The sequence below is a fragment of the Tursiops truncatus genome, chromosome 13 (genome assembly GCF_011762595.2).
Source record: "Tursiops truncatus isolate mTurTru1 chromosome 13, mTurTru1.mat.Y, whole genome shotgun sequence".
In the NCBI taxonomy this organism is placed as follows: domain Eukaryota; kingdom Metazoa; phylum Chordata; class Mammalia; order Artiodactyla; family Delphinidae; genus Tursiops; species Tursiops truncatus.
In genome coordinates, this window is record NC_047046.1 from 19,890,887 (window position 1) to 19,903,641 (window position 12,755).

Genomic DNA, 12,755 nt, shown 5'->3' on the forward strand with positions numbered 1-12,755 from the left:
TGACTTGGCCTAGGGCTGGGTATGCCACAGGCGCCGTCTCCTAAGGCCTCCTGGTGCCTCAGAGCACTGGTTTTAAATAAACCAGATGATCTTGGGGGAAATGTGGCCAGCTGGCTGCAACCAGAGATTATTAAATATTCCACATAATAAAGAAGCATCAGCAAGGGACTTATTCTTACGGGCCAGAAACCTTGACAGGCATCAGGCACTGTTCTGTTCCCTTCTTGCTAGAGTTCTCACTCCACACTCCCCCAGGGCAGCTTTTAGAACCCTGAACACACACGGCCTATGCTAGTTATATATTTAACTTACCCATACAGGCCCCTAGCCCTGGAAGAACTTTATATCCGGGGAGCTGAAACACAGATGTTTCAGCTTCACAGATGAAGGGATAATACAGGACCATATTTGCCTCATTAAATGCAGTATGTGTCTATGAATTCTCTGTTTTCATGTAATAGGCTAAGTAGAAAGAATTAAAGCCTTGCCTCGGGAAATAGAAATTACAATCCCAGCTGCCACTCTGTAGTTCTGTGACCTTGAATGAGCTCTTGACCTTCTCTGTGAAACATGGCTAGACTAGGTGCTCCATTGGCCTTTGCTTTGAGACGTGAGCACACTCTTCACAGAAGACTGGCTGAGTGGCTCCCAGGCAGAGGGACTTGCCTAGAACTGAGTAGTTCGGGAATAGATAGTAAACGAACCAGCTGCCTACTTCTGACACACCGAAGACACCATCTACTGAGTGCCATCCACGAACAGTACGTACCTTGGTCCCCCTAGGTGCTTAATAAAAACCTGGAAGTGGGTCCTTACTACTGCTTTACAGGCAAAGAAAATGGGCTAAAGAAGTTAAGCAGCTACTAAGCGTTAGACTGTCACCCAGCTCCACACCATGAGCTGTTCCACTGGAGTGGCCACAGAACGCCGGCCGGGCAGACATGCCGAAGAGCCCAGGTGGAGCTTGAGTGAGTGAGTGCCCATTCAGGAAGAACGCCCCTCCCAGCCCCAGGCGGTGGGGGAGTGGCTGCTGGCTAAATAAGTATGTGATGGGTCTTGTGGGCAAGAGTCTGTGCCCTGCCGGCGACGGTGAGCCCACTGGTACCTGAAAACTCTGTCATTTCCATGCTCAGAAACGTGGAGCTGGCCCAGGATCTCCATAAAATGGAACCCTCACTCACCGACATTGGAGGACACCGCCCTGTTCATGATATCAAGTGCCTCGTTAAATTTGTCCTTGACGGATGGGTGCGCCAGCACTTGGTCTGAGAACATGGACTTCCAACCCAGGTACCACTTGGTGATCTCCTCGTAATTTGGGCTGTTACTGAGCCAGGAGCACAGCACCTGCCAAAAGGGAACAAATACGAAACCTGCATCCACAGTGGCAACAAAGGGGAGCAAAACTTCCAAAGGGGCCACTTGTTTTGTGTGGGTCCTGCTCCTACAAGCTGATGATACCTGGTAGCTAAGTGCCCTGCATGTAAACTGCACCTCGGCCTCCCACCTACACACGCGATACCGGTCCCCACCTTACAGGGCTGTTGCGGGGGTGGGTAATCAGACCAAGTGCTTAGAACAGCATCGGGCACGTGGCAAATGTCCAATAAAGTGGTGCTCGCTGTTCCTGCCCGCCTCATTCTTACCTTGCCGTGTAGTTTACCTTCATTGTGTGGCCACAGCACTGCCACCCAAGGCTCCAGTGACTCCCTCCCTGTCCCCAACGCACCCCAACAAAGCGAAACAAAGCGTACCTGAAGCCACTTGGGGAAGAAGTGCTTTTCAAGAAGCCCCACCAGGCTGGAGACAGAGATCATCCCTTCCCAGTCGATGACCCAGTAAAAAGCATCCATGTGCTGCTGGTGGGGGTTGATGACCAACTCCCCGAGGCACATCCCTGGAAGAGAAACCAGCCTCTAAGGCAAAGCCACATAGCAGTGGCTTCACCAGACAGTGTCGGCTTTCGATCTGCTTTTAAAGGGCAAGTTTAAGCTCCTGTGGCTACTCTTAAAAATTGTTTTCTTTTCTCTAATCCAGTATGACAAAAATTTCAGAATACCTGTGGCTATACTGTCAGCAAAGGCCCGAAGCGGACCAATCAGGAGGCAGGCAGGGTCTGATGTGGTTAGTGCAGAAAGGGACCTGGTTAACATTTATATTCGGCCTCAGTGCACAAACGCCACCTCTTATCCTGAGGAATATGCACTCAGAGCTCAAAGGCCATGTTTCTAAGCAGCACCGTCATTACCGCCAGCCACAGAAGCCAGGCACCGAAGCCGCTCGACCCGGATGCATGTCCCCGTTCCCTTACCCAGTTTGGGCACTATGTTCTTGACCATGAATGCCTCCCAGGAGCCGGGGGTGAAGACGTCCTTCCAGGGCTGGAGGATGAGCTTGGCCGAGGAGTCGCTGGGGTGCCACTTCTGCAGGGCGCTGGCCAGCTTGCTGCGGATGGGCGAGTAGAGCGGCTCCAGGCGCGCCCGCATGAGGGGCAGCCACGGGTGGACCCACGAGTGGATGGGGACGGTGTCCGTGAGCGGGTTCCAGTTTTCCACCTGCAGGAGGAGCGGGGGAAAGGCAGCAGGGACAGGATGAAGAGGAATGCGAAACGAGCCCGCGTGCTTCCTGATGACAACCGTTCCCCACGCCCAGCCTCACCTCCTTCTGCAGCTTGGGGAAGACGAGCTGGTCCAGGATGCTATCCAGGATCCACACGGGAATGATGTGCACCCAGCTATCCAGAAAGTCCACCATCGGGTCACAGTTCCTCGGCTGCCAGTGAGTGACGATATTTCGAACAAATGGCATCCAGACTTCCCATATCAGCCTATACGAGAAAGGCAGGGGGCGGCTGGCTAAAAGCACTGGCTGGTTTCCACGTGTGCAAAGTACACCGCCACCTACCTCTAGGCTAAGAAAGAAAATGGCAACAGCGGGGCAATCCAGTCACAGAAAACCACCGGACCGGCCCATGTGTTGGCCAGACGTGCGCCTGCCTCGACCCCGCTCTCCTGGCCGCCCACTCGGCCTTGGGGCCTGTCTCCTCAGTAGCACCTGCCGGGTCCCGCCCCCCAAGCATCGTGTGCTTCCCCAGCTGGAGCTCTATCTGCACAGCCAACGCCCCTCATGCTTTAGGGTCACAGCTTCAACGTCACCTCCCCCGAGAGACCTGTGCCCTCCCCACAGGTGTGCACCCTTGTCATTCTCTACTGCTGGACCCAGGTGGTTACCACCTGCCTTTTCCCCTCACTGGAGGCAGGCCGTCTCTTCACTCCCAGGGTAAGGCAGCAGCACAGAGCACAGGCAGATCCTCAATGACCACTTGACAGATGTGGGGTGCACTAATGAATGAATTTAAATTCCCCGAGCAGCATCGGCACGTGGCCAGGGCTCATACAGGCAGTGCCCCCCGTCCCCCCCGAGGAGCACCTGTGGAAGGCGTCTGCCGAGAGGTCCTGCCCCCCGTGGGACAACAGCTGGTCGTTCTCCAGGAGGCTTTTCCACTTGGAGATGATCTCGGTGCCATACGTACAGTCCTGAGGAGAAACACATCAGCCGAGAGGCAGCGGGCTGACGGCCCCCTTGCCCCCGGGCCTGCCCCGGAGGAGAGGCAGCGCGGCGGACTCCCCGCCCACTCACCTTGAGGGGGTCCCACTCCTTGAAGTAGTCCTTCATGAGCGGGTAGACGATGGCCACGGCCAGGTCCACGCGGTCGGACATCCTGTACTCCTCGTAGTACTTGTCCTGCAGGGTCTCGAAGATGCGGGCGCACTCATCCAGGGTAAGGGGGTCACCGCACCCGGGCTGCAGGCGCCGCTCGCACTCCTCCACGAGCCCCAGGACCTTGCTCAGGTTGGAGATGGCCCGTTCCTCGTGCTCCAGGACCTCCGACACCTTTTCCAGCTCGTGGGACAGGTTGACCACCATGTCTCGCTCGTACTGCAGCTGCCGGTCGTTCTGGATGATCTCCTGCTCTGTGAGGTCGATGAGCAGCTGCAGGTTGTGCTCCAGCTCCGGCAGTGCGAAGCCGGGGGCCTTGGCCTCCTTGCCGGGCTGGGGCGGCTGCTGTGACTGCAGCGGGAGCCCGTCGTCGGGGACGCTGTGCTTGTGGCTGATCTGGCTGTAGCTGTAGTAGACCTTCTGCTCCCGGCCCGTCATGTCTATGACCTTGGAGAAGGCGGCAGAGGGCACGTGGGTTAATGCTCACCACTGCTGCCGTTAGACACACACCGGAGCCCAGGGAAGGCACGACGCTAGTGGGAACATGTCAAAACCACACCGTTCAGCAGAGCTGGAGAAGGGCGGTGTTTCTCAAAGTGGGGCCTGGGCTGCGCTAGATTGGAAGAGACTCCAGGGACAAAACAACCAACCGGTTGTTGAATCGGTCCCTCTGGACCAACCGGATGGAGAAGACTTTTTAGCAAAACTGATGAAATATGAATGTGGACTATTTAGTTGAGATGAAAATCTATTTTCATGGAAAAGTAGAGGCTGTACTGATCAAAGCAGGCAATGGGACAACAAACACAATCAAAATCGTATTTTGGTAAAAAAAAAAAGCATATTTAGACAAAAACACCTGGAAGGATGTACATCACAGGTGTGAAAACCAGTCATTTATGGGAAAGGAAAGTAATTCTAATATTTTTGCCTCTATTTCTTAATTGTCTAAAATGTACTGCATACTGCTCTGTAGTAGTAGTTTTTTTAATTTAAAAACAACATGAAACATACAAAAGGCAACCGAGGAAATGAGCTAACTTCAATGCCTGAAGGAGACTGAGGAAACGAGAACGTGGCTGTGCTGAAACAGAAGCATCGCCGTCACCTGAGGTGAGAGTGTAATCTCTGAACCACCTGTATTACAAATACCTGGGGGAAAATAACGGAGCATGAGGCCTCAGGCCCCATCTAGAGCTACAGCCTCAAAATCTCCAGCTGTGACCTGGACATCTGCGCTTCTCACCAGGTCCCGAAGTAACCTGATACACAACACCCTGACCTCTGAGAACCCCACTCGACTTTCTGTAATACACACGCACTGTATCTCCTACGCTACGTCCCCTACAACAGACATTTGTCACCAATGTTCTCTGGCCACTAGGGACAGTAATGGAAAAGCTCAGAACAGTGGTAATCATCTTAAATGCGATGCTGGGACGCCCTGAGGGCCCACTCCTGCTCAAGAAGTGAGTTAGTGCAACCTTCCCACGATTTAAGAGCCTTGATGACTTTAACCTGTGACTGCACTTCTAGGACTCTATCCTTAACAGCTGTAAAACAAAGACAAACCTTTATACACAAACTAACCTGCCCCAAACCAAACCAGAAATGTTAAAGGTCTAGCGACAGAATGACAGGAGCATCATTAAATCCACTGACCGCAAGCTCCAGAAAGCTGCAGACACTGTTCGATTTAGCACTCTCACGCCACAGGGAGCGCTTGGCACGGGTGGGACGGCGATGAGCGTGAGTGCGGGGAGTGGGCACAGGCTGCTTCATGCCACAGAGGCAGCACACACACAGCCGGGATGGAAGGCCCGCGGGAACCTTACGAGCAATGTTCGGTGACTGCTCTGGTGTATGGGATAACTTTGTGTCTTCCAAGCCCCCATCCTGGACCAGGCATCCACGGGCCCCATACCTTGACCTGAGAAAGCTCCTTCTGGGGAGCAGCGAGCTTCTTGCTAATCCTGCCCTTGGCTTTCAACTCTTCCACTGTCTTGTAAGAGTATCTGGGCTTCTTCTTGCTTCCACTGGGGTCTTTCCTCCACTGGCTCAGCTCCTTCTGAAATTCCTGAGTCAGAGGGATACAGTCCATCACAAGAAGGAAGCGCCACTTTTTACCACAGGTGGGGTCGGTGAGACTTTCACAAGGTTCTGTGCTGAGGACCGTACTGTGTAACACTAAACCCAGCCAAGGACGCTGCTTGACACCCGCTCCCCGCCCTTACCAATGCTGAGACCCCTTCCCCACACACCCAACCTTAAGTTCTCCCCAGGACTTCCTGCAACCACACTGTGGTTACTTGTTGACCACGTCCCTGTCCACCAGGCTCCACACCCGTTCAGCGTGTGACACCAGCCTCCAGCACAGTGAGTGGCACACGGTAGCTGGGCGAGTGAGCGAGCAGATGAACAGACACCAGTTGAAAGGGGCACAGACAGCACCCGGCCCGTCTCCTGACTCACCTCCTCGGCTTCTTCTTCGGAGTCAGCCATGGGGAAGTCTTGGAGGGGCTGAGTGGTGCGCTCCGAGCCATATGCCCCCACGGCGCCCTTCCCCTTTCTCTGCTTGGCTTCGATTGGGTTGATGATACCTGACAAATTTCAGCAAAAGACAGAGACTTCAGGTCACGGCAGTTGCCACGTGTGTGAGCCACTCAGGGGGACCACACTCCTGGGTCCTTACTCAAGACGACGCACCACCCAGGAAGGAGAGTGCACTTCTGCCCTCGTGACACTGTTGCACTCCTGGGTGACCGGAAGTGTCTGCATTTATGCTGCCACAGAGCAGTGTGCGGATACCACCATATGTATGTCCGAAACACAGATTTCCATTTCCACTTGGGTTCACTGTTTTAGTGGACGGGAATATTCATTTATAACTGGAAACTCTGGCATACTAGAGTCTACACTTTGTTAATTTGGAAGCCTATTAATACAGAAAGGGCAGTAATTCAGATAATATATTAATTCTGATTAAAGTGAGGTGAAGCTGCCATTTAATATGAAACGCCATCTATTTTACTCAGTACTTCATGTCTCCCGTGCTTAACTTGTTCTATAACATGTTTAAGCCTTGGAAACAAATGTGTCTTTCCTGTAAAAAAAGTTTACAAACAGGACTACAACATTTCAGTGAAGAACTGCCCTCACCCCAAACTTCCCACCACACCCCTTCCAGCTAGTACCGTGGAAATGCCACGTTAGAACGTCCCTCACGCATTCCAGGTCACCTTTTCCATCTTCACTCAAGTCCATGGATTTTTCATACAGCTAACAGTTACCTGTCCTGCCCCTTTGTGAGCAGGGACCACAGACTCCTATGCCTTCAGGGCCCAGAAACATTAACAGGAACAAGGAAAGTGGGCTGGGGTGTGGAGAAGGCTTCCAGAATAAGGCCGTGGCTGCTACCTGGGGCAGGAAGATTCAGGGAAACCACTCACCGCCAAGCAAATCTAGAATTCAGATTTTTAAATACTGGCAACCAGTTTGATTTTTTTTAGAAACAATGGGCGGGCCAGAAAGAAGCCTGTTTTCAGCCTATCAGCCTGCAGCCTATTTGAACCCTAACCTCTCCCTCCTGCTAAAATAAGTGTATTTTATGAAACTTGAGTTCTGATAAAGTGCAGTGGCATGGAGCACAACTGTCATGCGCTGCCAGAAAAGCGAAAAAGCAGAGAAAAGGCAAACCACGCCCCAGCTGCTCTTCCGGCCTCTGCCTGGCCGCCCTCGTGTGAAACGGTGGAGTGGGGGTACCACACCTTGTGCGTTCTTCCCGAGGCCTCTTCCAGGGACATAGCCCATCTTCTGAAGAAGCTTCTGTCCAATTCCTTTTGTGTGTCTTTCCCAGCTGCCAAAATCCATGAAAGACTTGGTTCCTCCTGCAAAACCTTTCTGGCTGGGTTTAAAATTGCCACCCTGAAAAGAAGAAGAAAAATCAAAAGAAGGAAAAACCTAAGGAAGAAAGCTTGGCTGATGGGAACATGGCTGGCAGTCACAGAGCATTGTGAAAAGTATCCTATTGTACAAACCAAACATATCTGTGATGTGTCTCAGGAAAGAGACAAGACTGCACTGCACATATCACCCCTCAGGGAAACCTACCTCACAGGGAGAGACCCACACAAGCGGCCTCCAGCTGAACCCCTCCCCCAGCAGATGCTTGGGCCAAAGTGATCTTCCAGGGGTATTACTAAGGTCACAATCCTTCAATAAAAATGCTACCGTTTTTAACTTCTTTGGTCCGAAATCCTTAGGAAATTCATCCTGCTTAACAGGTTTCTCCTCATCGTCGGAGCCTTCCAGCTCCGGCTCTTCTGCCGCCCCTTTCTTGAGCCCCGCGCTGATGAAGTTGACTGGTGCCGAGTAGTCGCGGGCCCTGCGGGCAAACACAAGGCCACGGGGTCCATGAGAACTCTCTGCAGGCATCCCTTGGAGCTTTGCTGGCCAGAGAACTTCCTTAGGGCGGACCTCGTGGGATCCACTTTAAAGACCAACCCATTGACTCGTATCAAAAGGGCCCCAGTAATCACGTTTGACATTTTTGCCTGATGTGTTCAAGTCAACTCCGTGGCTTAAGAGTTACCAATAACATACACACTAACAAACGTAGTAAGGTAGATAGCTAGTGGGAAGCAGCCGCATGGCACAGGGATATTGGCTCGGTGCTTTGTGACAGCCTGGAGGGGTGGGATAGGGAGGGTGGGAGACGCAAGAGGGAAGACATATGGGAACATATGTTTATGTATGACTGGTTCACTTTGTTATAAAGCAGAAACTAACACACCATTGTAAAGCAATTATACCCCAATAAAGATGTTAAAAAAAAAGTTACCAATAACAGAGTTGACTTAAAATTGTAAATATGATGTAACTGTCCACCTTCCTTTTACGTTTTTAAAAAATTAACTTACTTTAAAAAGCATTTGTGACATTGAGTCGAGATGGCATCCCCCCCAAGACTCCAGGAGCATATGTACAAATGGAGCGGCTCTCAGAGAACACCTGCTGGACACCAGCAGGGGACCTTGGACACCAGAAAGGACAAGAAGGAGCTCCGTGGAACCAGGGAGGACAAAGAAAGACAAAAAAAAAAAAAAGCAGCAGGACAGGACCTGCACCCCTGGGGGGGAGGTCTCGTCACGGGCGGAGAGATCAGCCGGGACAGAAAGGGAGCTTCGGAGGCTCAGAGGAGAACGCAGCAACCGGTCCGTGACAGGCAGGACAGAGTGAGAACTAGGCGGACGGTCTGTGCCACAGCCCTACACACCCCAGCCTGAGGCCTGTGCCCGCTGGGACGGGCAGGGGCTGCGTGCCCGAAAGTGGGGTTTAAAGAACAGACCCGGGAAGAGGCCTGCTGCTGGCTGTGCAGAGACAGGCTGTAGGGGTGGGAGTGCGGAGCTCTGCAACCAGGAGTGCTGGTGAAAGCAGCCCAGGCCGCCACAGAAGTGAAGTGCCATTTCTAAGAGGCGCACAAAGCGCAGGGCCGCCACCGCAGCCTCTTGCCCACGCACGGCCCCTGCCTCTCCCAGAGCAGCCCGCTCGCCCGAGCCGGCTCGTGCACTCCAGCAGCCTCGGGAGCAGATGCCCGTGGGTAGCCCGCACGCAGAGGTGGGGCTGAAGCCCCAGCTGAGCCCCAGGGGCCCTGAAACTACGGAAGAAGAGCTGAAGTCTCTCCTTGCGGCTGCGCGAACTGGATTTACGCCTCCGCTGGGGGCTTTATAAACTCAGCTCCTGCTGAACGTCCAAGAGGACGTCCGAGAGGACGAGTGCCCCCTCGGCTGAAACAGGCCTGGCTTCAGCAGCCGAGGGCTCCGTGGGCACATACACGTGGGGCTGGGCTGGGCCAGGCCGGAGTCGGAGCTGCCCCCACAGCAGGTCCAGGTGCAGCACTGCTGCGGTCCTGGGACCTGAGTTCAGTGCATGTGCACTGCTGGCCTGGTGAAAACAATGCCTGAGCGTCACCGGGGCCAACTGCCAGCTCACCGCAGTTAAGGTGGGACCAGTGCCAACAACAGCGTACTTTGTAAGCCCACGCAGCGGGGGAAGAGTGACACAACAGAGCACATTCACAGGTGAAAGCTCCCATGGAGGAATACTCAGTGGCTTCTCTCCCAGTGGGAGTGCTCCAATCCCACCTACCTTGCACCGCAGATCAGAAACAGCTCAGAAACAGATCTGGGGGCTTCTACTCCAACAGCTAGGGAGCAGACCCTGCCCCTGACACGGCAGTGACAACCACAGAGCAAAGAGGAGGCCTCACTCGATAGCCAGTGTAGGCTCTGGTCACAACATCAGTCACACCACCTATCAAAGGGATAACGGCCAGCATACACTGAAGAAAGAGGTGGCAGACATCCATACTAAAGGCAACACTTGCACTAAAAAAATATTAAACCCACGCAGGCTACACAGGGACATTCCCACTTAAAAAGAGCCTTCCAGGGACTTCCCTGGTGGTCCAGTGATAAAGAATCCACCTCACAATCCAGGGATGTGGGTTTGATCCCTGGTCGGGGATCTAAGATCCCACATGCTGTGGGGCAACTAAGCCTGCATGCCACAACTACTGAGCTCACACACCTCAACCAGAGCCCGCATGCTGCAAACTACAGAGCCCAGCCCTCTGGAACCCGTGCACCACAACAAGAGAAAACCCACACCCACAACTAGAGAGAAGCCCACGCACCACAACAAAGAGCCCGTGCGCCACAACGAAGATCCCACATGTGCCGCAACTAAGACCCAACACAGCCAAAAATAAATAATAAATGAAATAAATAATAAATATTGAAAAAAAATTGCCTTCCAAGACAGTCTGAGGGCCTGGCGTCAGGAGGAGGAACCCCCAGGGCATTTAGCTTTGAAGGCTAGTGGGGCTTGAGTGCAGGAGTTCCACAGGGCTGGGGAAACAGAGACTCCACTTTTGAAGGGCACACAGGGCACACACAAGGTCTCACATGCACTGGGACCCAGCACAAAGCAGTACCTCCACAGGAACCTGGGCTAGACCTACTTACAGGTCTTAGAGGGTCTCCTGGGGAGGCAGGGGTCAGCTATGGCTCACTGGGGGGGCAAGGACACTGGTGGCAGAGGCCCCAGGGAACACTGGTCAGTGTGCGCTCTCCTGGAGGTCCCCATTTTGGCACCAAGACCTGCCCCCACCCAACAACCTGCAGGCTCCAGTGCTGGAACGCCTCAGTCCAAACAACCAGCCAGATAGAACACAGCAGAGAGGCTGCCTCAAGTACTGAGCTTAAAGCCACCTCTTGACACAGCCCTCCCCACCAGAGGGAAAACACCCAGCTCCACCCACCACAGGGCAGGCATCACTCCCTCCCACCAGGAAGCCTGCGTAAGTCCCTGGACCAACCTCACCCACCAGGGGGCAGACACCAGAATAAAGAGGAACTACAATCCTGCAGCCTGTGGAAAGGGGACCACAAACACAGAAGGACAAAATGAGATGACAGAGAAATACGTTTCAGATGAAGGAACAAGATAAAACCCACAAGAACAACTAAATGAAGAAGAGATAGGCAATCTACCTGAAGGAGACACTTCAGAGTAATGATAGTAAAGATGATCCAAAATCTCAGGAAAAGAACAGAGGCACAGACCGAGAAGACACAGAAATGTTTAACAAAGAGCTAGAAGATTTAAAGAACGAACAGATGAAGAATACAACTAAAATGAAAAATACACTAGAAGAGGGACTTCCCTGATGGTCCAGTGGTAAAGAATCCGCCTACCAATGCAGGGTACACGGGTTCGATCCCTGGTCAGGGAACTAAGATCCCTCATGCTGCAGGGCAACTAAACCTGTGCGCTCCAACTACTGAGCCTGCGTGCCTCAACGAGAGAGCCCACGTGCCGCAAACTACAGAGCCCACGCACTCTGGAGCCCACGCGCCAAAACTAGAGAGGGAAAACCCGCACACTACAACTAGAGAGAAGCCCACGCAGAGAGAAGCCCACATGTCACAACGAAAAGCCCGTGTGCAACTAAGGCCCAACGCAGCCAAAAATAATAATAATAAATAAATAAATATAAAAAAGATACACTAGAAGGGATCAATAGCAGAATAACTGAGGCAGAAGAACAAATAAGTGAGCTGGAAGACAGAGTGGTGGAAATCAATGCCATAGAACAGAATAAAGAAAAAGAATGAAAAGAAATGAGGACAATCTCAGAGACCTCTGGGATAACATTAAACACACCAACATTTGCATTATAGGGGTCCCAGAAGGAGACGAGAGAGAGAAAGGGCCTGAGAAAATATCTGAAGAGATTATAGCCAAGAACTTCCCTAACATGAGAAAGGAAACACTCAGTCAACTCCAGGAAGTGTAGAGAGTCCCATACAGGATAAACCCAAGGAGGAACCCACTGAGACACACATCAATCAAACTGACAAATACAAAGAAAAAATATTAAAAGCAACAAGGGAAAAGCAACAAATAACAAGAGAATCCCCATAAGGTTATATCAGCTGATTTTTCAGCAGAAATTCTGCAGGCCAGAAGGGACCGGCACGATATATTTAAAGTGACAAAAGGGAAAAAACCTACAACCAAGAATACTCTACCCGGGACTTCCCTGGTAGTGCAGTGGTGAAGACTCTGCGCTCCCAATGCAGGGGCCCTGGGTCTGATGCCTGGTCAGGGAACTAGATCCCACATGCAGGCAGAACTAAGACTTCGCATGCCACAACTAAGGAGCCAGCAAGGCTCAACTAGGGAGCCCTCAAGCTGCAACTAGGGAGCCTGCCTGCCACAACTAAGACCCAGCACCACCAAATAAACAAATTAATTAATTAAAAAAAAAAGAATACGCTACCCAGCAAGGCTCCCATTCAGATTTGAGGGAGAAATCAAAAGCTTTACAGATAAGCAAAAGCTAAGAGAATTCAGCACCACCAAACCAGCTTTACATCAAATGCTAAAGGAACTTCTGGAGGCAGAGAAGGCCACAAACAGAAACAAGAAAATTATGAATGGGAAAGCTCACCGGTAAAGGAAAACATACA

At 52.3% G+C, this 12,755-nt stretch overlaps 1 protein-coding gene across 5 annotated transcripts in view; it reads right to left on the reverse strand.

The window, feature by feature from the left end:
- Nucleotides 1-12,755, reverse strand: part of TFIP11 (tuftelin interacting protein 11) — a 31,526-nt gene that overhangs the window by 5,136 nt on the left and 13,635 nt on the right. For all 5 annotated transcript variants that reach the window (XR_004521480.2, XR_004521479.2, XR_004521478.2 and 2 more), the window contains exons 3-12: nt 7,951-8,104; nt 7,488-7,644; nt 6,193-6,320; nt 5,645-5,797; nt 3,640-4,167; nt 3,430-3,536; nt 2,659-2,827; nt 2,312-2,555; nt 1,755-1,897; nt 1,182-1,347 (exon numbers count right to left, since the gene is read on the reverse strand). Coding sequence is in view for 2 of the 5 variants with exons in the window: in XM_073790264.1 (XP_073646365.1) it covers nt 1,182-1,347; nt 1,755-1,897; nt 2,312-2,555; nt 2,659-2,827; nt 3,430-3,536; nt 3,640-4,167; nt 5,645-5,797; nt 6,193-6,320; nt 7,488-7,644; nt 7,951-8,104 (1,949 nt within the window). In the remaining 3 variants the exon portion in view is untranslated. The remainder of the gene's footprint in view (nt 1-1,181; nt 1,348-1,754; nt 1,898-2,311; nt 2,556-2,658; nt 2,828-3,429; nt 3,537-3,639; nt 4,168-5,644; nt 5,798-6,192; nt 6,321-7,487; nt 7,645-7,950; nt 8,105-12,755) is intronic.